The 22485-nt window shown below is 38.0% G+C and overlaps 1 protein-coding gene across 1 annotated transcript; it reads left to right on the forward strand.

Moving 5' to 3' along the window:
- Positions 1 to 19217: 19217 nt before the first annotated feature.
- Positions 19218 to 22485, forward strand: LOC107813990 (uncharacterized). Its single transcript, XM_016639311.2, has 4 exons — positions 19218 to 19668; positions 20741 to 20838; positions 20951 to 21136; positions 21332 to 22485. The coding sequence occupies exons 1-4, from the start codon at positions 19442 to 19444 to the stop codon at positions 22165 to 22167; spliced, it is 1347 nt and encodes a 448-aa protein (XP_016494797.1). The 5' UTR covers positions 19218 to 19441; the 3' UTR covers positions 22168 to 22485.

Raw genomic sequence — 22485 nt, forward strand, 5'->3', positions numbered from 1 at the left:
ATGCTCTCATAGGTAAATGAGACGGAAAGGCTGCCGTGGGATAACTAGAATAAAACATGTAATACCAACTTATACATAAGACATACGGGCTTATAAGACCAAAATGATCACTCGTACACTGAACATAGGCCGACAAGGCCATACAATCTTTTACGTACATGACATATGTCTACAAGACTCTAATAGTAGATAAATACTATAAAGGTTGGGAGTGGGCCCCGCCATACCAATCAATACATGTCCTAATTCATACTGACTAAATAAGCAACTCCGAAGCAAAATGGAGCGCACCAACACCTTCCGTTGAGCTGATAGCCTACTTGGATGACTCTCAACCTGTCTATCGGAACCTGCGGTCATGAAACGCAGCATTCCCAGGCAAAAGGGATGTCAGTACAAATAATGTACAAAGTATGTAAGTAATAAAAATCAGTAAATAGTAGACATGAGAGAAACATGGAGTAAAAGACTCAACATGTATGTCTGAATAGCTTTGTGAATCATTTTATATTATAATGTCATGCATATGCGTATAAATGTCATACCATGCATAGGTATATGCGTTCATAACATCATCAAGCCTCTAAGGGCATCCCATCATATCATCTTAGCCACTATGGGCAAAATCATCAACGTATACTAGCTGATCAGGTGGTGGTGCATATATAACGCCATAACCTTTTTCCATATTCCATATACTTATAATATACGCGTATATAACGCCATCTGGTCATGGGTCAATGTACATGTATAAATGCATGAAATGCATAAGAAATACGTTAATAAGATTTCTCAGAATATCATAAAATCAATATACCTTTCGGATAGACTTTATCAAATACGTATTTCTCTGAGACCCATAAATAGAGGATATAATAATAATTCATATGGGGAATCAAGAATATAGACACCCCTAGTATTTCTATGAATAGAGTCATTTATGAAAGTTGTGTATTTTGTTCGTTTCGTTCGTATCATTTGGATCATGCCAAAAGAAAAAAAGGGATAGCCTTAACATACCTGAGCTAATTCTCTTGACAATCCCTCTAACACACGTCAATTGCAACAACACGTAACGGAGGATCGAAGTAGGAGAAAATTCGTATGATATTCTTGAGAAAGATTGCATCGTACTCCCTTAGAATCGCAAACTCCCGTTGCTATTATGCTAAGAAGTCTCGTATGAATTCTTGTTGAAGCAACTCACGTTACTGTTACACAAAATAATTTTGTATGACTTTGCTAAAGTTCCCCTTCACTTTATTGTAGAGATGCAAGCATCTTCCTAAGTGATTTAGATAGGTTTTTAAGTCTTGGTGGTGTGGGCCCCACTTTGTAAGACTTGGCCACCAAAATTCTTCTAACTATGCCACCTTGCAATGTGATTTAAGAGTCATATATATAGGCATAGTGGGCTGCCATGTTAAGGCTTATCCAAAAGCCTTAATCACCCACCAATTCCTTAATCAACTAGTTAATCTCCTATTAACCAATAATTAATTAATTACCCTCATAATTAAGAATTATCTCAAATTACTTAAAATACTACTTACTTTTAACACACTTTATACACCTTACTATCATGGTCATATGGTACCTTGTATGGCACTAGTCCATAAATACCGGGTTTTATAGCTCGGACCATATTTTATCTCAAAATGACAACCTTCAACGAAACTCATTTTCTTCGATTCTCTTACCCTCTCACCTTCATGAATTTACTTATCACTTGTTTGAAATAGCATAATACTTGTAACTTCAAAATAATCTCATTTTCGAGCTTTCATCAATTTACTTATGACGTATTTTCACGTACGAAAATATGGGGTACAACATCATTCCCCCCTTTGGAACATTCGTCCTCGAATGTTGACTGATGCACTTATCATCATCATAACCTATAGTTGTTGACAATATTTAGTACTCTCCTTTCCATCTATGCAACTGTTCTGTGAATAAATCCAATCTCGTAACTCTTGCTACCTTCTGTCATGCAGCCTGTAACATTTTCCTTGTATGTGCGCCTATGGGACTCTTCCCTCCAGCTTTTAGCCAATCTCTAGGCTTCACTTTGTGAACATATGCAGAGCTTGACAAGATGTCCCTCTGGGCATCTATAGGCATACTGAAGTTCTTTGCTCGGTTTGTTGAACTCACAAATATTGCTATATCTTATCTCATAGACCCGGTCATCTATCCGTATGACTTTACTGCATCTAGGTAGGTCATACTACACCGTAACTCTTACTTCGATTTATCATTGCTGAGGTCTGCTACCGAATTTTAGCTTACTCTCATTGCTTATCCTATATATATAAGTCTAAGTCTTTTAATGCTTCCTCATTACTGTTCATCTTAATAATGACGGCCTAATCTCATCTCAAACTTTATAACTTTTATCCATCCATTATTGATTCAACTCAATATTGATCTATAATATTCCACTGATAACTTAACCTCTTATGTAATATTGCCGCTAGGGCTCACGTCTCATCAGGGAACATCTGAAATGATTAGACTGATCCACCTGGGGGTGATACCATGCTTCCATAGCCATATTTCATGGCATCCCAATGTGATTCACCTTACGTGGGTATTTTAATCATGTACAACTCATGAAATCCCCCTTTTTTCCTTCAAATCATAACTCAATCGAAGGCCCAAACGTCATCCTTTATCTACCACAATTACACCCTCATTCTACTACCAGGGCAGCATTCCATCTCTTCTAAATGTTATTAGTCTTAGACTCCTTTGAGTTCATTCAGGCTATACTGAGCTTTCTATAACTTAGAGAACCCATCAGCTCTCTTATTTTCATGGGCTTAATACCGAGAACTTATCTATTTTCGTCACCTTCTCACTCACGTTTTCTTATCCTTACTCCTGTCTTCCTAAAACCTTGTCTCTCTACCATACTTTAGCTTGTGACTTAGACATATCTATTTATACTACTTGCAACCTTCCTTCAACTTGCTTGCACCATAAATTTTCTTATGTTATTCTGGAACATCAAGTGAGACATCACATCATCTCTAACTCTTCTTTACTCTCTTGACTAGGCCTTTCGATACCTAGAACCTATAGGCTGGAAGATATGCCACTGATGACGCCGCTACCATTCCTGGATACTGAATCCCAGCGCTTCTAACCTTCTATCTACAATATGGATTATTTGCAACCTTCTACATTTGAGTATCTCGTACGTTGTTCACCTTTACCTTATTTACCTTAAAACTTTTGCATCACATCTTTTATCTCTTTCATGACCTTTCTTTCACACAGGTATAATTCACATCCACAACTTGAAGCTCTATTATAATACTTGCATCTCTGGTACATACACAATCCGGTGGGAGTTTTACACTGACTTCTTATGAGGCTAGTACCTTTCTAACTGGATTTATCGTAGAGTCGTTATAGAATATGGTTGTTGTACTGTCTCTCTTGTACCTCTAATATTAAGAGTGATTCTTCTATGTTCTCAATCACGATTCCTGTAATTTTTCGGGTCCAATAATCAGACTCCTGATTTACTTAGTTGATTAAACTCTTTAGTTTCCTCTTCCTTCTGATCAGCCTTCATGTAGGCTTAAGCTATCTTCCGATCTGCAGCTCCTGGTATTAGTTATTACTTTATCCTTTCATGGGCGCTATGGAATATCCATGATATAATCTTCTGACAATTCAATCCTTTGTCTATGCCCTGGGCTCAATTCTTTCTTTTAACTTATATTGGAGTCTTCTACGGATGTATGATTGTCAACATATATGTTGCATGGGTAATACTCCGAAATCTTGAGTGCATTCATAACGTAACTAACTCTGGATTATCGACCGAATAATTCCTTTTATTTCTTCTCAACTTTCTTTAAATGTAAACAATTGGTTTTCCTGTTCGTTCTTCCACTTGTTGCATGAATACTTGGCTTATCTTAGTGCCCACACATATTGGAGTTCCATACAACCCATATGATCTTGAATATCACCTTTTGATTTTTTTTCCATTCATTAGCCACGGTAGGTGCCACTTTCTTATAGAGTGCATACAATGTTGTAGTGAGACTGTCGTTTCAAGACCATTTCCTCTTTAGGTCACTGTGCTTAGGTTGAAGCCTTCTTCCTTATTTCCTTAGCTAGTCTTTCATTGTAGTACTTAGGGAGGACCCTCTGACTCTTGTATAGCTGCGAGCTTATTTCATCAAATACTCGACGGAATTTTTGATGTTCTTTCTCACCTCTAATTATCCGTAGTTACTTACCTCTACACTCATGTGCTCGTACGGTTGCTTCTAAACTAGTATTTTGACTGTTTTCCCAGCGGCACTTTTTTTTTATCCGTAACACTCATATGGTACCTTTAACTACCCCAACTCCTATCTCAATATTTCTCAAGTATTGCAATGTAATATCTGCGAGACTGAATTCCCCATGCTCGGGTTCACTACGTTTATCTTGCACGATCTGTTGATTTGTTTGTATCCTCTTATCTAGCCATAACTAGGCTCTTCCTGAATCAACAACTAACTACTCGTTGGCCCATTCTCATATCAATATTCCGCGTAAACTTTCTTGGGTTATTTTCTTTGTCTTAACTTACGTCTCGCTTTGGCTCCTTATTTATCAATAACATCTCGGGTAGAAACCCTTACTTCCTCTCCTTGACGTCGTGCTTGCATAATGTTCTGGAATTGTAGCATATCTGTAGGATTTGGATAAGTGCAAGCTCATTCCTTTTTCATTTTTTTATCGCATTCTTCCTTTACCAATCCATAATTACTAGAACCACTTAATTCTGACTTAATGCCACATCACTCCATATTCCTCCCTTTAGGGGAGCACTAAGATTTAGAGCTACGACGATCTTCCTATAGATGTTTTACCTCTTCATCTTTGGCATCTTTTCACATCATCGATGACCCTTACTCGCCTTGCGATAATTCTTTTGTGCCAAGGATAATAAAATTCCTTACTCACGAGGGTGATACTTAGTGTAACTGGCACACATATTCCCCTAAGCTTAACTTTGCTCACATTACTTGCTTTAGGGAAGCGTCTTCCTGAATGACCTTTCTCTGAATTTCTTATGAATATTCTTTTGTTGTCCATTCTATTGTCGCTGGAACGCAAAAATTCTCATGATACCGACTATTATCAAATTACTCAGTCCCTAATTCATGTTTAGTTTATCTTGCTCACCAGTCCATACCGATTTGTATTACTCTGGGCCTAACTTTTCCTTCTGGTAATCACGTTAGAGTCACGAACTTATTTCTCGAAATGAGGATATGATTTTATGGCCTATACTCTTTTGTTGTCTCAAGGCATGTCAGCTCTCGTCTTTTCCTTCACTTGACTATAGACTCTGTAATTCTGTCATTTTTGTTTCTACCGTTGTCATCCATGTATCACATCTTACTTATAATGCTTCATTAATTCTCTTCTTATTTCCCTGCTAACATTTCTGTCTATCACTTTATTCTGAAAATTTCAACAAGACATTCTTTTGCTTTTAGCTCCCCTTGCTCCATCTACTGGCTCTTCGGGCTGCCTAACATTCTCCCTCTACTAGGGACGGGAGCCATACTAAGATAATATTTATCCATTCAAGGTTTCTAGTTCCTATCTTTGTAGTACTCATATCTAGCTGTACTATTTTAGTGTGCATCATCTGGGTGTCTCACAAGGAGATCTATTAGCACATTTGCAATATCCTTCAGAAATGTCAACTAACGCAAATAATTCATCCACCATTTTGGGTTACCCTAACCCTAGCTAGATCCTGATATCCTGCCTTCTCTTATACTCCACATGGTATAAATAAGATGGGTGTGGCCAATTGTACATACCTCTGTTATTGTTGAAGGTAACTCAAAAGGCTTATGTTCATCTGGCTAAATTGTAAATACTGATAATCTTCATTAGCTGGGTACCTTGTACCCTTTTTCATCTTGCTTCTATTACTTGTTGAAATTTGTATCTATCTTCTGAATCTCTCATTGCCTTTCACCATAGGGGTGGATAGATATTCTTGCCTTAATGTTCCTTATCAACAAGCTTACATGTCTTAGTACACACATGTTCTGCTAAAAACCTCACATTTATCCATCATAAGAATGACGAAATCGAGTTCCTCTGACTCAATTCTTCCACAACTATATTCAATTTCTTGCCAATTGTCTTTCTGGATGTAGGCATCGTAGTATTATGAATAAGATAGAGTTTAGAAAATTGATTTCTTATAATTGAGCTCTACCACACGATCTAGAGTAAGAAGAAAGAGTTACAATCATAAATTCCATGTAGCCTCCTGCTTATAAGTGTGGTGCACAATACACCCATAAACAAGACTCTACTAGACACGGCTTGTAGACACCCTACGACATAACTGCTCTGATACCACTTTTTTCATGACCCAAATCGATGGGCCGCGATGGGCACCCGGTACCTTACTCAACTGAGTACCAATATAACGTATCTTTTTGTATCATAGATAAATGAGACAGAAAGGCTATCGTGGGATAACTAGAATAAAACATGTAATACCAACGTATACATAAGACATACAGGCCTATAAGACCAAAATGATCACTCGTACACTGAACATAGGACGACAAGGCCATACAATCTTTTACATACATGACATATGTCTACAAGCCTCTAAGAGTAGATAAATACTATAAAGGTCGGGACTGGGCCCGACATACCAATCAATACATATCCTAATTATACTTACCCAATAAGAAACTCCGGAGCAAATGGAGCGCACCAACACCTTTTGTTGAGCTGATAGCATACTTGGAGGACTCTCAACCTATCTATCGGGACCTGTGGGCATGAAACGAAGCATTCCCAGGCAAAAGGGACGTCAGTACAAATAATGTACCAAGTATGTAAGGAATGAAAATCAGTAAATAGTAGACATGAGAGAAACATGGAGTAAAAGACTCAACATGTATGTTTGAATAGCTCTGTGAATCATTTCATTATAATGTCATTCATATGCGTATAAATTTCATACCATGCATAGGTATATGCTTTCATAACATCATCAAGCCTCTGAGGGCATCCCATCATATCATCTCGGTCACTGTGGGAAAATCATCAACGTATACCAGCTGATCATGTGGTGGTGCATATATAATACCGTAACCTTTTCCCATATCCCATATACATATAATATACGCGTATATAACACCATCTGGTCATGGGTCAATGTACATGTATAAATGCATGAAATGCATAAGAAATACGTTAATAATGTAATGACCCAACCGGTCATTTTGACTTTTAGAACCCTGTTCCCTAAAATAAAAACTTTTCGTATATACTTTTAATGATTTATGACTTGCGGGGATGGTTGGTTCGGGATTCGGAAGTGTTTGGGTTGAAATCAGAATATTTGGTTATTTAAGATGGCTTTAAAGGGCCAAGTTTGACTTCGGTCAATATTTTTGAGAAAATGACCCCGGAATAGAATATTTACGATTCCAACAGCTCCATATGGTGATTTTGGACTTAGGAGCGTGTTCGAAATTTTATTTGGAAGTCCGTAGTTAAATTAGGCTTGAAATGGCTAAAATAAGAATTTAAGGTTGGAAGTTTGACCGGGGAGTTGACTTTTTGATATTGGGGACGGAATCCAGTTCTGAAACTTTTCATAGCTCTGTTATGTCATTTATGACTTATGTGCAAAATTTGAGGTCAATCGGACTTGATTTGGTAGGTTCTGGCATCGAATGTAGAAGTTGAAAATTCTTAGTTTCATTAAGCTTGAATTGGGGCATGATTCGTGGTTTTAGCATTGTTGGATGAGATTTAGAGGTTCGACTATGTTTGTATGATGTTTTAGGACTTGTTGGTATATTTGGTTGAGGTCCCGAGGGCCTCGGGTGAGTTTCGGATGGTTAACGGATCAAAAATTGGACTTAAACAGCTGCTGCAATTTTTCTCTTATGCGGGAAATTCTGGGCTGTGATCGAGCCCAAGATCTAGGCTCAAAAATCGAGGCCCAAATTCGAGCTCCCAAGATCGAGCTCCCATGATCGAGCTCCCAAGATCGAGCTCCCAAGATAGATCTCCCGAGATCGAGCTCCCAAGATAGATCTTCCGAGATCGAGCTTCCAAGATCGAGCTCCCATGATCGAGCTCCCCTGATCGAACTCCCTGATCGGAATGGACAGATCTGTAAATTATAAAAATAGAGGCATTCGACCCATTTGCCATTTTTGACAAACTTGAGCTTGAGCAGAAGCGACTTTTGATAGATTTTCAAGGAAAGACATTTGGGGTAAGTGATTCCAACTCGGATTTGGTCTATATACACAAATATATCATTGTTTTCACCATTTAATTAGTGTTTTGAGATTGAAATTTGGAAAAGTTTAGAAGTCTCATAGAAACGAATTTTTGAGATTTCGGTATCGATTCGGAGTCGGATTTGAGTGAAACTGGTATGGTTGGACTCGTAATTGAATGGGTTGTCGGATTTTATAACTTTTGCCGGATTCCGAGATGTGGGTCCCATAGACTTTTAATTAATTTCGGGATTTTTATTGAAAATTATTTCTTATAGAATTGAAACCTATAAATTTTAGTGATTGTATCGAATTATTTATGGTTAGATTCGAGCCAATCAAAGTTGGATAATCGAGGAAAGGGCCTTCTAGTGGATTAAATTGGAGCAAATTGAGATAAGTCTCTTGTCTAATCTTGTAAGGGAAAAATTATCCCATAGGGATTAAATTGAATAATTATTGCTAATTGCGGGGGCTACGTACGCACGAGGTGACGAGAGTTCGTGCGTAGCTACTATAAATGCTAAAGTCCGGGTAGTTTAGGACTCAAAGCATGAATTATTTGTGTGGATTGTATTCCCTGATTAATTAATATTAAATTGATATATATGAATATATTGTGAATTGTTAGATAAAGATTTTAAAGGATGGAAATCTCATATGCTTGATTTTCTGATTAAATCAATTTAATTATTAAAAGAAATTATTTTTCCTCCCGAATTTATCTCATAATAAATATACTCTCCTTCCGGAGGTACATAAGAAAATGTCCTCCTTTCTTGTGGAGCGGTCCGAATGCCTCGTCAGGATAGATGCATCTATGGATCGCGCCGCACGTCTCTCGGCAGTGTACACGACACTCTGGATCGGGTCGTACATCCTCGGCAGAAATCGTGCTTAATAATAATAATTACACGATACTTTAATAGTTATTTCAGCTTGCGAAGCTAATTTATAAATTGAAAAATCCTTGGAATTTAATGAATTATTATTCTTGCTTGTTAAAGAATTAATTGTTATTCCTCTAAATGATATTTAATTGATAAATTAGAAATTATTTGAATTGAAAAAATTTAATTAATATATTGAGAGTTATAACATTTGAAAGAATTTGATTATTTCCGCTGATTAAATAAATTATTATAAATTCTGTAAATTATGCTGATTTAAATATTCTAATTGTATTTCAATTATTATTATTGACCCATAGTGAGTGTCAAAGTCAGCCATCTCGTCTCTACCACTTCGAGATTATGCTTTATACTTACTGGGTATACGTTGTTTACGTACTCATACTACACTTGCTGCACTTTTTTGTGCAGGACCTGAGACAAGTACTAGTGGGGGACCTATCGTCTTACACCCATGCTATCCAGGGATATAGTGGTGAGTTATCTTTCTGAGCCGTTCTGCAGCTACTAGTGTCTCTTCTTGTATTTTTTATTCTGTCTATTTTATTTCAGACAGTATTTGAGGTTTTGTATAATCTACTAGATGCTCATACACTTGTGACACCAGGTCTTGGCATACACATTGGTAGAGTTTGGGTTTTATTATTTTTTTTTTGGTTTAAAATTTTATCAATGTATGTTTAATATATTAGTTGGTTTTCCTAGTTGTAGTGTTGGGCGCCATCACGACTTATAGGTGAAATTGGGTCGTGACAACATGGTATCAGAGCACTAGGTTCACGTAGGTCTCACAAGTTATGAGCAGACCTAATAGAGTCTTGCGTATCGGTACGGAGACGTCTGTACTTATCTTCGAGAGGCTATAGGGTGTTAGGAAACTACCTTTCTTCATATTCCATCGTGCAATTAATGTAATACTAAATATCATTCTTTTATTCTCTCACAGATGGTGAGAACGTGCTCTAATGAGGTTCCAGACCAGGAAAGAGCTACTCTCCCAGTTGCTAGAGGCCGAGGGAGGGCTCCAGCCCGTGGTAGAGGGCGAGGACGTCCTAGGACTGTTCCAGTTATGCCGCCAGTTGGTCCAACAGAGTATCCCATTATTGAGGAACAGGGTGAGGTGCCTGTGGTAGAGCCATCTCCGGTGGATTTCACATCTGCACCAGGATTTCAGGATGTCATGGGTCGTATGCTGCGGTTCATGGAAAATATGACTCAGGCCGGTTTATTTCCGGCAGACCCAGCCACATCTCAGGCGGGCAGGGGAGCACAGACCCCTACCGCGCAAGCTCATGGACAGGCAGCTACTGTATATCAGACCCAAGGTGCACTACACATGGGTGGAGCCCAGCCAGTGGCAGCAGCTACACATGAGCCCAGGCCAGCTGTAGCCGCTGATCCTCAGAAACTATTGGACAGATAGACTAGGCTACATCCTCCTATCTTTGGGGGTGAGCGACATGAGGATCCACAGAACTTCATTGATCGTTGCAAGGATAGACTGCACAACATGAGGATATTAGAGTCTCATGGGGTAGACTTTGTTACTTTTCAGTTAGAGGGCAGAGCCCGTAGATGGTGGCAGTCTTATGTTCTTAGTAGACCAGCAGATTCTCCTCCCATGACTTGGGACAGGTTCACCCGTATCTTCCTGGACAGGTATATTCCACCCTCCCAGAGGGAAGAGTTGCGATTTCAATTTGAGCAGCTCCAGCAGGGTCAGATGTCAGTGACCGATTATGAGGCGAGGTTTTCTGAGTTATCTCGCCATGCACTTATGATACTCCCTACTGAGGCGGAGAGAGTGCAGAGGTTTGTTACGGGTTTACATACTGGCATTCAAGCCACTATGGCTCGAGAGGTTGAGATGGGTACTTCTTATGAGCTAGTCGTGGAGATAGCCCGCAAAATTGAGGGTGTACGTCAGCAGAGCCGAGAGCAGATCATGAGAGATAAGTGGTTCAGGTACTTTGGAGAGTTCAGAGGTGCTTCGTCTGGGGGCAGAGGTCAGTTCGTGAGGTGGCAGTCCAGCAGACCCCCATTTCCAGCACCACCACCTCCTCGAGGTGCTCCAGTACGACCTTATCTCAGTGCTATACCAGAGAGTTCTTACCGCCCACCAGCTATTTAGGGTCCTCCCAGTGGGTATTCAGGTCCCCAGGGCCAGACTCTTAGTCAGCAGCCCATCGCACCGAAGAGTTGTTACGAGTGCGGTGATCCAAGTCACATGCGGAGGTTTTGCCCCAGACTTCGGGGTAGACCGCTACAGCAGGGTTAACAGCCTATGCTTACCGGGCCAGTTGCTCCACCAGTGGTCCAACCACCAAGAGGTGGAGGACAGGTGGGTAGGGGTCGTCCTAGAGGTGGAGGTCAGCCAGGCGGAGGCCAGCCAGTTGGCGCTCCAGCTCGGTTCTATGCTTTTCCGGCTAGACCAGATGCATAGGCCTTAGATGTTGTGATTACAGGTATTATTTCTGTTTGCGGCAAAGATGCCTCAGTATTATTTGATCCAGGATCCACGTATTCATATGTGTCATCTCTATTTGCTCTATTCATGGGTGTTTCTCGTGAGTCCTCGAGTACTCCTGTTTATGTGTCCACTCCTGTGGGCGATTCTATTATTGTGAACCGGGTCTACCAGTCTTGTATTATTACATTTTGTGGTTATGAAACTAGAGCAGATCTCTTATTGCTCGAGATGATCGATTTTGAAATTATTCAGGGTATGGACTGGTTATCTCTATATCATGCTATTCTAGATTGTCATGCCAAAACTGTTACCTTGGCTATAAAAGCATTGCCTAAGCTGGAGTGGAAGGGTTCGTCTGTTAGTTCATTTAATCGAGTTATTTCTTTTATAAAGGCTCAACACATGGTTGAGAATGGTTGTTTGGCTTATCTAGCCTATGTTTGGGATACTACTGCAGAGACTCCGGCTATTGATTCAGTGCCTGTAGTTCAGGAGTTCTACGATGTATTTCCTTCAGATCTTCCAGGTATGCCACCTGATCGTGATATTGATTTTTGTATTGACTTGGCTCCAGATACCCAGCCTATATCTATCCCACTGTATCGCATGGCTCCGAAAAAATTGAAAGAATTGAAAGAACAGCTTGAAGAGTTACTAGCCAAAGGGTTCGTTAGACCAAGTGTATCGCCTTGGGGTGCACCAGTATTATTTGTGAAGAAGAAAGATGGCACAATGCGAATGTGTATTGATTATCGCCAATTGAACAAAGTTACTATTAAGAACAAGTACCCGTTGCCGCGTATTGATGATCTATTTGACCAGTTGCAGGATGCTAGGGTGTTCTCTAAGATCGACTTGAGGTCGGGGTATCATCAGTTGAAGATTCGAGATTCGGATGTTCTAAAAACTGCTTTCCGTACTAGATATGGTCATTATGAGTTTCTAGTAATGTCTTTTGGTTTAACTAATGCCCCGGCAGCGTTTATGGATTTGATGAACAGGGTATTCAGGCCATATATTGATTCATTTATCATTGTCTTCATTGATGACATTTTGATCTACTCGCGCAGTAAGGAGGAACATGAGCAGCATATGAGAGTAGTGCTTCAGACATTGCGGGAACAAAAGCTATATGCTAAGTTCTCTAAATGTGAGTTCTGGCTAGAATCCGTAGCATTTTTGGGGCATATTGTATCGGATGATGGTATTAAGGTTGATCCCAAAAAGATTGAGGCAGTTCAGAATTGGCATCGTCCCACTTCGGTGACTGAGATCAGGAGTTTCCTGGGTTTAGCAGGTTATTATCGTCGATTCGTGGAAGGTTTTTCATCTATTGCAACACCTTTGACCAAATTAACCCAGAAGGGTGTTCAATTCAGATGGTCCGATGATTGTGAGTCAAGCTTTCAGAAGCTCAAGACAACATTGACTACAGCACCAGTGTTAGTGTTGCCTTCCGGTTCGGGGATATATATATATAGTGTATTGCGACACTTCGCGCGTCAGCTTGGGTTGCGTATTGATGCAGAAAGGGCAAGTTATTGCATATGCTTTACGTTAGCTGAAGCCCCACGAAAAGAATTATCTGGTACATGATTTGGAGTTAGCTGCGATTGTTCACGCTCTTAAGATTTGGAGGCATTATCTTTATGGGGTGTCTTGTGAAGTTTACACTGATCATCGCAGTTTGCAGCATTTGTTCAAGCAGAGGGACCTAAATTTGAGGCAGCGCAGATGGCTGGAGTTACTAAAAGATTATGATATTACTATCTTGTATCATCCGGGCAAAGCAAATGTGGTTGCAAATACCTTAAGCAGAAAGGCGGAGAGTATGGGTAGTTTGGCTTTCATTTCAGCAGAGGAAAGGCCATTAGCCTCGGATATTCAGTCCTTGGCTAATAGACTTGTGAGGCTGGATATTTCAGAGCCCAGCCGAGTTCTTGCATGTGTTGTGGCCCAATCTTCACTATTTGAGTAGATCAAGGCTCGCCAGTATGATAGCCCACACTTGATGGTTCTTCGTGAAACGGTACTATGAGGTGGTGCCAAGGAAGTTACTATTGGTGCGAATGGTGTTCTGCGACTCCAGGGTTGTCTATGTGTTCCTAATGTGGATGGACTGAGGAAAAATATCCTAGATGAGGCACATAGTTCTCGGTATTCTATTCATCCAGGTGCTACGAAGATGTATCGTGACCTGAGGCAGCATTATTGGTGGCGACGAATGAAAAAGGACATTGTTGAGCATGTAGCTAGGTGTCTAAATTGTCAGCAAGTTAAATATGAGCACCAGAGGCCAGGTGGCCTACTTCAGCAGATGACTATACCGGAGTGGAAATGGGAACGCATCACTATGGACTTTGTAGTTGGGTTGCCGCGGACCTTGCGAAAGTTTGATGCAGTTTGGGTCATTGTTGACAGGTTGACCTAGTCGGCACATTTTGTTCCTATTGTGACTACGTATACTTCAGAGAGGTTGGCCCAGATTTATATTCAGGAGATAGTTCGGTTGCACGGTGTGCCAATTTCTATCATATCAGATAGAGGCCCTCAGTTTACTTCACATTTCTGGAGAGCAGTACAAAGTGAATTAGGGACCCGTGTAGAGCTCAGCACAGCCTTTCATCCGCAGACCGACGGGCAGTCAGATCGGACAGTTCAGATTTTGTAGGATATGCTTAGGGCATGTGTGATTTTGGAGGTCAGTGGGATTGTTTTCTGCCTTTGGCCGAGTTTGCTTATAATAACAGTTACCAATCCAGCATCGAGATGGCTCCATTTGAGGCTTTATATGGCCATCAATTACGTTCACCTATCGGATGGTTTGAGCCCGATGAGGCTAAGTTATATGATACTGATTTGGTAAAGGATGCCTTGAAAAAAGTAAAGTTGATTCAGGAACGACTTCGTACAGCACAGTCCAGGCAGAAGAGTTACGCGGATCAGAAAGCGTGTGATTTATCCTTTATGGTAGGTGAAAAAGTTCTTTTGAAAGTTTTGCCGATGAAGGAAATCATGAGATTCAGGAAGAAGGGCAAGTTGAGCCCAAGGTTTATAGGCCCATTTGAGGTGTTGAGACGAGTTGGGGAGGTTGCTTATGAGCTTGTATTGCCTCCCAGCCTATCGGGAGTTCATCCGGTTTTCCATGTATCTATGCTCTGGAAGTATCATGCCGACCTATCACATGTGTTAGACTTCAGCACAGTTCAACTAGATAATAGCTTGGGTTATGAAGAGAAGCCAGTTGCCATTATTGATAAACAGGTTCGCCAGTTGAGGTCCAAGAGAATTTCTGCAGTTAAAGTCCAGTGGAAGGGCCAACCAATCGAGGAAGCGACTTGGGAGGCTGAGGAAAATATGCGGAGCAGATATCCACACTTATTCAGCACTTCAGGTATAATTCTAAACTCGTTCAAGGACTAACGTTTGTTTAAAAGGTGGAGAATGTAATGACCCAACCGGTCATTTTGACTTTTAGAACCCCATTTCCTAAAATAAAAACTTCTCGTATGTGCTTTTAATGATTTATGACTTGCGGGGATGGTTGGTTGGGGATTTAGAAGTGTTTGGGTTGAAATCGGAATATTTGGTTATTTAAGATGGCTTTAAAGGGCCAGGTTTGACTTCGGTCAACATTTTTGAGAAAACGACCCCGGAATAGAATTTGTACAATTCCAACAGCTCCGTATGGTAATTTTGGACTTAGGAGCGTGTTCGGAATTTTATTTGGAAGTTCGTAGTTAAATTTGGTTTGAAATGGCTAAAATAAGAATTTAAGGTTGGAAGTTTGACCGGGGAGTTGACTTTTTGATATCGGGGTCGGAATCCAGTTCCGAAAATTTTCATAGCTCCGTTATATCATTTATGACTTATGTACAAAATTTGAGGTCAATCGGACTTGATTTGGTAGGTTCCGGCATCGAATGTAGAAGTTAAAATATTTTAGTTTCATTAAGCTTGAATTGGGGTATGATTCGTGGTTTTAGCGTTGTTTGATGAGATTTAGAAATATTTCAGCTTGCGAAACTAATTGATAAATTGAAAAATCCTTGGAATTTAATGAATTATTATTCTTGCTTGTTAAAGAATTAATTGTTATTCTTGTAAATGATATTTAATTGATAAATTAAAAATTATTTGAATTGAAAGAATTTAATTAATATATTGAGAGTTGTTACATTTGAAAGAATTTGATTATTTCCGTTGATTAAATAAATTATTGTAAATTCTGTAAATCATGCTGATTTAAATATCCTAATTGTGTTTCAATTATTATTATTGACCCATAGTGAGTGTCAAAGTCGGCCATCTCATCTCTACCACTTCGAGATTAGGCTTGATACTTACTGGGTACACGTTGTTTACGTACTCATACTACACTTGCTGCACTTTTTGTGCAGGACCTGAGGCAAGTACTAGTGGGGGACCTATCGTCTTACACCCACGTTATCCAGGGACATAGTGGTAAGCTGTCTTTCTGAGCCGTTCTGCAGCTACTAGTATTTCTTCTTATATTTTTTATTTTGTCTATTTTATTTCAGACAGTATTTGAGGTTTTGTATAATCTACTAGATGCTCATACACTTGTGACACCAGGTCTTGGCACACACATTGGTAGAGTTTGGATTTTATTATATTTTTTCTTGGTTTTAAATTTTATCAATGTATGTTTAATATATTAGTTGGATTGCCTAGCCGTAGTGTTGGGTATCATCACGACTTATAGGTGAAATTGGATCGTGACAAATACATTTTCTCGGAATATCATAAAATCAATATGTCTTTCGGATAAACTTTATCAAATACGTATTTTTCTGAGACCCATGAACAGAGGATATAATAATAATTCACGTGGGGAATCAAGAATATAGACACCCCTAGTATTTCTATGAATAAAGTCATTTATGAAAGTTGTGTATTTTGCTCGTTTTGTTTGTATCATTTGGATCATGCCAAAAAAGAAAGAAGGGATAGCCTTAACATACCTGAGCCGATTCTCTTGACAATCCCTCTAACACACGTCAATTGCGACAACACGTAACGGCGGATCGAAGTAGGGGAAAATCCGTATGATATTCTTGAGAAAGATTGCACTGTACTCCCTTAGAATCGCAAACTCCCGTTGTTATTATACTAAGAAGTCTCGTATGAATTCTTGTTGAAGTAACTCACGTTACTGTTACACAAAATAATTTTGTATGACTTAGCTGAAGTTCCCCTTCACTTTATTGTAGAGATGCAAGCATCTTCTTAAGTGACTTAGATAGGTTTTTAAGTCTTGGCGATGTGGGCCCCACTTTGTAAGACTTGGCCACTAAAATTCTTCTAACTATGCCACCTTGCAATGTGATTTAAGAGTCATATATATGGGCATAGCTGGCTGCCATGTTGGGGCTTATCCAAAAGCCTTAATCACCCACCAATTCCTTAATCAACTAGTTAATCTCTCATTAACTAAAAATTAACCAATTACCCACATAATTAAGAATTATCTTAAATTACTTAAAATACTACTTACTTTTAACACACTTTATAAACCTTACTATCATGGTTATATGGTACCTTGTATGGCACTAGTTCATAAATATCGAGTATTATAGCTCGTACCGTATTTTATCTCAAAATGACAACCTTCGACGAAACTCATTTTCTTCGATTCGCTTATCCTCTCACCTTCACGAATTTACTTATCACTTGTTTGAAATAGCATAATACTTGTAACTTCAAAATAATCTCATTTTCGAGTTTTCATCAATTTACTTATGGCGTACTTTCACGTACGAAAACATGGGATGTAACATTAAATATGCATTTTAATAGCATATTTAATTATGCTAAACTGTACAAGCTTAAATCGATATTATAAAGGCATGAAACCTCTATTGAAAATATTAGTTGATTTTTTATCCTTAAATAGTTTTTATATTGATATATAATTTAAATATTTTACTAATATTCAGGACTTTAAAATTAATTACAATTTTTCTTATATTTTAAATCTTTTTTCATAATAATTTGTTCGACTTATTAAATTTTCATGTTTGAGTAATATTTTTTTGTTCACACATGTTTCGAGAAAGTTATGTAAATCATATATCTTTTTCTCTTTATATCTCAGCAACTAAAACCTCTAAACCTTTGAAGAGAGATAAATTGAAAATACATAAAATTTAATTATATTTATGTCATTAGAAAAAAAAAAACTCTAAAATTTAGACTTATTTGTGTCTTCTCGAATGAACTTGAGAATAACTTTTGGAAAAAAAAATTAAAAAATTCTTAAATCTCAAGGCTATGTGTGAGAAAAGGCCCAAAATAGTGTTTTTCAAAACATTTAAGCCAATCAAACATGAGAAAATTAAAATATTTTTCGAAAAATATATTTTTTTCATATCAAACATGGAGACTAAAAGTGTATCACTTTATTAAAGAATGTGGACTATTAGTGCTCCATGTGAAAGAAATAAGACTAGTTTGAGTTAACGTCCAAAGATACTGAACTATTTTGGGCCTTTTCTTAATAGTAAAAATGAAGCACAATAACTTGTGAAATTTAACTTATAAAATTATAGCCAAAAATAAAATTTAAGGTGAATATATTAAATAATAATTAATAATTTCTATGAACAAAGTTTTTCCTTTTATTAAGCTAGCTGTAGTATATAAGATCAATATTCATCAATTTCAGAAACTCACACTTTATTTTATAATTCAATACAATTTAAAAATATAAATATGTAATTTTCTTAACAACAATTACTTTTTAAGATTGAAAATACATGCAACGCGCATACATTAAGACTAGTAATACAGCAAAAAAAAAGAAAAAAAAAAGGGCTTCAGGCGTTATCTTAGCACTTCCTCAAAATAGTGATTTCTTGACTGCAGTCTGCAGGAACTATGTTATGGGATACAACAAGTTTGTTGTTAGTTGTCTTGAAGTGTGATTCGAAGTGATGAGTTGATATAATAGTACATCTTTTATGTGATACATTTTCTTTTTAATTTATTTAAAAAAATAGTTCTTTTTTTAATAAATAATTTAATTTAATTTTTTATTTTACTTTTATTGACATAATTTTATAGTTACAAAAATATTATAACATATTTAAAATTATAAATTTTAAAAGTTTTATTTTTTGTTAAATTATTCAATCAAATACCTTCGGCATAAAATAAACGGATAGAGTATTATTTTAAGACAAATTTCCTAACGTGCAACTTTCAAATATAAATTCAAATTTAAACATAAATTTAAATTTAATCGTGCTCAATGCGAATAGCAGAAAACCAAAAAGAAGTAAATTTAACCTTTTCCAACACGTAAATAAACAAATTAACTATATCATGTGTAAAACTGCAAAAAAAAAGTTATCTTCATAAAAAAGGTAAAACAAAAATATCCAGTAGCGGTGACTCGGTCAGTCGGTCATAGCAAATTGACAATACGTGGCAGAACAAGAGAACACCTCGTTACATATACCCTCCAAAATACAGCCACGTTTCTCATTTGACCTTTCCAAATCAACCGCTCTTCTAATTTTCAAGTTTGAAACACCACAAACCTCGACCTTTATATCTTCTTGTTTCACTCCAACTCTTTCGCAATTCATTACACAACACAGATAAATTCGCAAGCTAATTTATGGGTTCTTTTAGTTATACTAATTTGAGTTCATTGCAAGTTATAACATAAAGGGAAAAAGGAGAAAAAAAAGTGTTATCAAACTTAGTAAGTAGTATTTCTGAGGAGGTCAATAGAAATGGCAAAGAGGACAGCGTTGTTTATACTATGGGTGGCGGCGATGTTATGTGTGTGTTGGTGTTGGGGGGAGGAAGCTGTAGAAAATGCCAAACAGAGAACAAATTTGGCAACTGGAGAAATGAAGATTGAAGGGGAAAAGTTTAAGCAAAGTGCTTCAGAAGCAATGCACAATGCTAAAGAGAAGGCTGATTCTTGGGGTGATTGGGCCACTGGCAAATTCTCCCAGTAAGATATTTCATATTCATTACTGTTGGAAAATTAATTTAAAATTTAAAGTTACAGTAGGAAATTAATATTGTTTAGATTTGATATTTGCTACGTACTAGTTTATTTAATGCATGATATTTTCCTTTACCAGTATGTTGAAGCTTTTTGTTAAGAGTTTAAATTATATATACACCGTTAAGAAATTTGTCGAAATTTTGACAGTATCAGGTCCTCAATATTAAGCCTCTTCAGTTACCTTAACATGTTTAACTTTTAATAATAAAAATAAGACAAGTTAGCTGCTATAACATATAAATGCAACATTGATAGACTAGGAAATTCCTTACTCGGATAAATAATACTATATAAATGAAATTCGTTTGCTAGATGCGATAGAGTTTAACTTTAATGCACAGACATTGCAAACTTGAATTTATACCATCAAATTATTTAAAAAGTAATTATAGGTTATTGCCTTTAATAAACTTTAGAAGCTGGTTAGACAAACAACCTGTTATAACTGGTTAAAAATGTGTATAAAATGAAGGGATTTAACTCTGTTATATAGGCTATTTTCTTTGAAATAGGTAAATTAAGCTCCTGCCAAGGTGAGATTATGATTTAAATCTAGCTTACCTGCTTCTGGAAAAAAAAATTAAGAAACTACTTCTCCCGAATTCCATTTTCGAGAAATCCACTGGACAAATATGAATGACACTAAAAAGGGCAGTGTGGTGCACTAAGCTCCCGCTATGCGCGAGGTTCGGGAAGGGACGGACCACAATGATCTATGAATGACACTGAATTCTAAATATTTTTAAAGTAACTTATTGGTGAGAAAAGGTGAAGAAATTATATTCGAGGATAAAGCAATGCTTATTAATTAGTGTTGTAAGTTTTAATTACCAAGTAAAATGTAGTTTAATTGTTTGCTATCAAAGGTTCCTCTTTATGATATCTAGATACAACATATCTTCAGCTACTCAAAGCAGTACTTAGCATGTTGATAGTTGCCTGATGGTATTCTAATTAATGTATCGTATGCGAGTCTCAAAATCTATATGGGATTTTAATTATACTTTAACTTCAGGTATCAAGAAGATGCAAAAGATGAAGCCCGCGGATTAATGGATAGAGCAAGAGATGCAGCAGCAGACGCTAAAGATTCTATAAGTACAACCGCATATGGTAAATTTTCCTTTTCTCTACAAAGACTAAGGTGAAGCATGTAGCCAAAGAATTCCCTCGGATGCTTCTAAACACTTTGAAAGAGTTGTGTACTGATCAGTTTTGCTTGCAGGAACCCAAAGAAAAGCTTCTCAAAAAGCTAGCAGGATGGCAGACGAGGCATCGGACAAATTAGGTGATGCGAAGAATCTTGCTTCCAAGAAGGGGAATCAAGCAATGGATGCAGCAGCCGATATTGCTCATCGTGCTACGGAGAGAGGGAAACATGGTGCATATGACTTTGCATCGGAGAAAGCAGGTAACGCCAAGCAATGGCTGAGTAATATATAATTTTGTTGAGTTTCCTTGATACGAGGGATGCTAGTGTAGCGGCAAAACCTAGTGCTTATGTTAGACCACAGGTTCGGGTTCAAATCTTAGGTGTGACATTCTAGCATTATCATAGGTGTGAGATTCTAGCATGATTTTTAAGCCATGGCTTCTGGTTTGGCAGGTGATGCCAGCGATAAAGCCAAAGAAAAAGCTCATGATGCTTATATCTCTGTCTCGGATAAGGTAGGGAATGTGATGAACACGGCCCCGGACATGGCAGCCGATGCCAAAGAAGGAACCAAACATAAAGCTTCTGAGGCCTATGAATTCGCCTCTCAGACGGTGGGTGACGCCAAAGAAAAAGCTCATGATGTTTATGACTCTGCCTCGGATAAGGCAGGCCATGCAATTAACACAGCCTCTGACATCACAGCCGGCGCCAAAGAAGGAACCGAACATAAAGCTTTTGAGGCCTATGATTTTGCCTCCCAGAAAGTGGGTGATGGCATGAACGCAGCTTCCCAAATTGGCAGTGACGCCAAAGGAAAAATAAAGGATAAAACAGGTCAAGCAATGGACAAGGCTTCAGAAATGGCGGGCAATGCCAAAGAGATGGGAAAAGATGGCGCCTATAATGCTTACAGATACGCATCTGATAAGATGTATCAAGCAAAGGACATGGCTTCTAGTAGTGCGGTTAATGCAAAAGATACAGCGAAAGATAAAGCATCCTATGCCTATGATTTCGCCTCAAGTAAGGCTGGCCAAACCATAAAAATGGCTATTGACAAGGCCAATGATGCAAAAGACACAACCACGGAAGTATTGGCCGATGGGAAAGATAATGCTTTTGGTAAATTTGAAGATGCAAAATCAAATGTTCGCGAAACTTACAAGTCTGCCAAGGATACCATGAATGAACAAGCCAAGGAAAAGTATGAAGCTGCCAAAGAGAAGGCTTCAGATGCTGCAGGCAACCTTGGAAACAAGATGAGAACTCGCACTACAGAATTATGAAAAATTTACTAGTAGTAAGAGATCTTCACGCACAGAGATCTTTTGAAGCCCTCAGGTCTTCTTCTTGTGAGTAGCTGAGATAGTTAGCACTGCTATGTTTCTTTTGTTTTCCGTAACTGTCTTTTTTATCTAGACTTTGTAGGTTAGGGAAGTCGCTAACCCAACTAAGTTCTGTACGTTTTTTGCTTAGGTTGAACACGTCATAAATAATATGTTCTAGTTGTAGCATGACGATGGGTTTTTTCTAAATTCCGACTTTGCTCGAGGGTCGGTTTATGTATTTTTCAGAATATTGGATATGATAGTTGTTTTGCTTGA

Source organism: Nicotiana tabacum, chromosome 14 (genome assembly GCF_000715075.1).
Source record: "Nicotiana tabacum cultivar K326 chromosome 14, ASM71507v2, whole genome shotgun sequence".
Classification (NCBI taxonomy): Eukaryota; Viridiplantae; Streptophyta; class Magnoliopsida; order Solanales; family Solanaceae; genus Nicotiana; species Nicotiana tabacum.

Bases quoted from the DNA above. Each gene is read 5' to 3' on its own strand.
- LOC107813990 (XM_016639311.2), top strand. From the start codon at position 19,442: ATGGCAAAGAGGACAGCGTTGTTTATACTATGGGTGGCGGCGATGTTA. The intron at 19,669-20,740 runs GTAAGATATTTC...CTTTAACTTCAG, and splicing joins GCCACTGGCAAATTCTCCCA to GTATCAAGAAGATGCAAAAG. The intron at 21,137-21,331 runs GTAACGCCAAGC...CTGGTTTGGCAG, and splicing joins CTTTGCATCGGAGAAAGCAG to GTGATGCCAGCGATAAAGCC.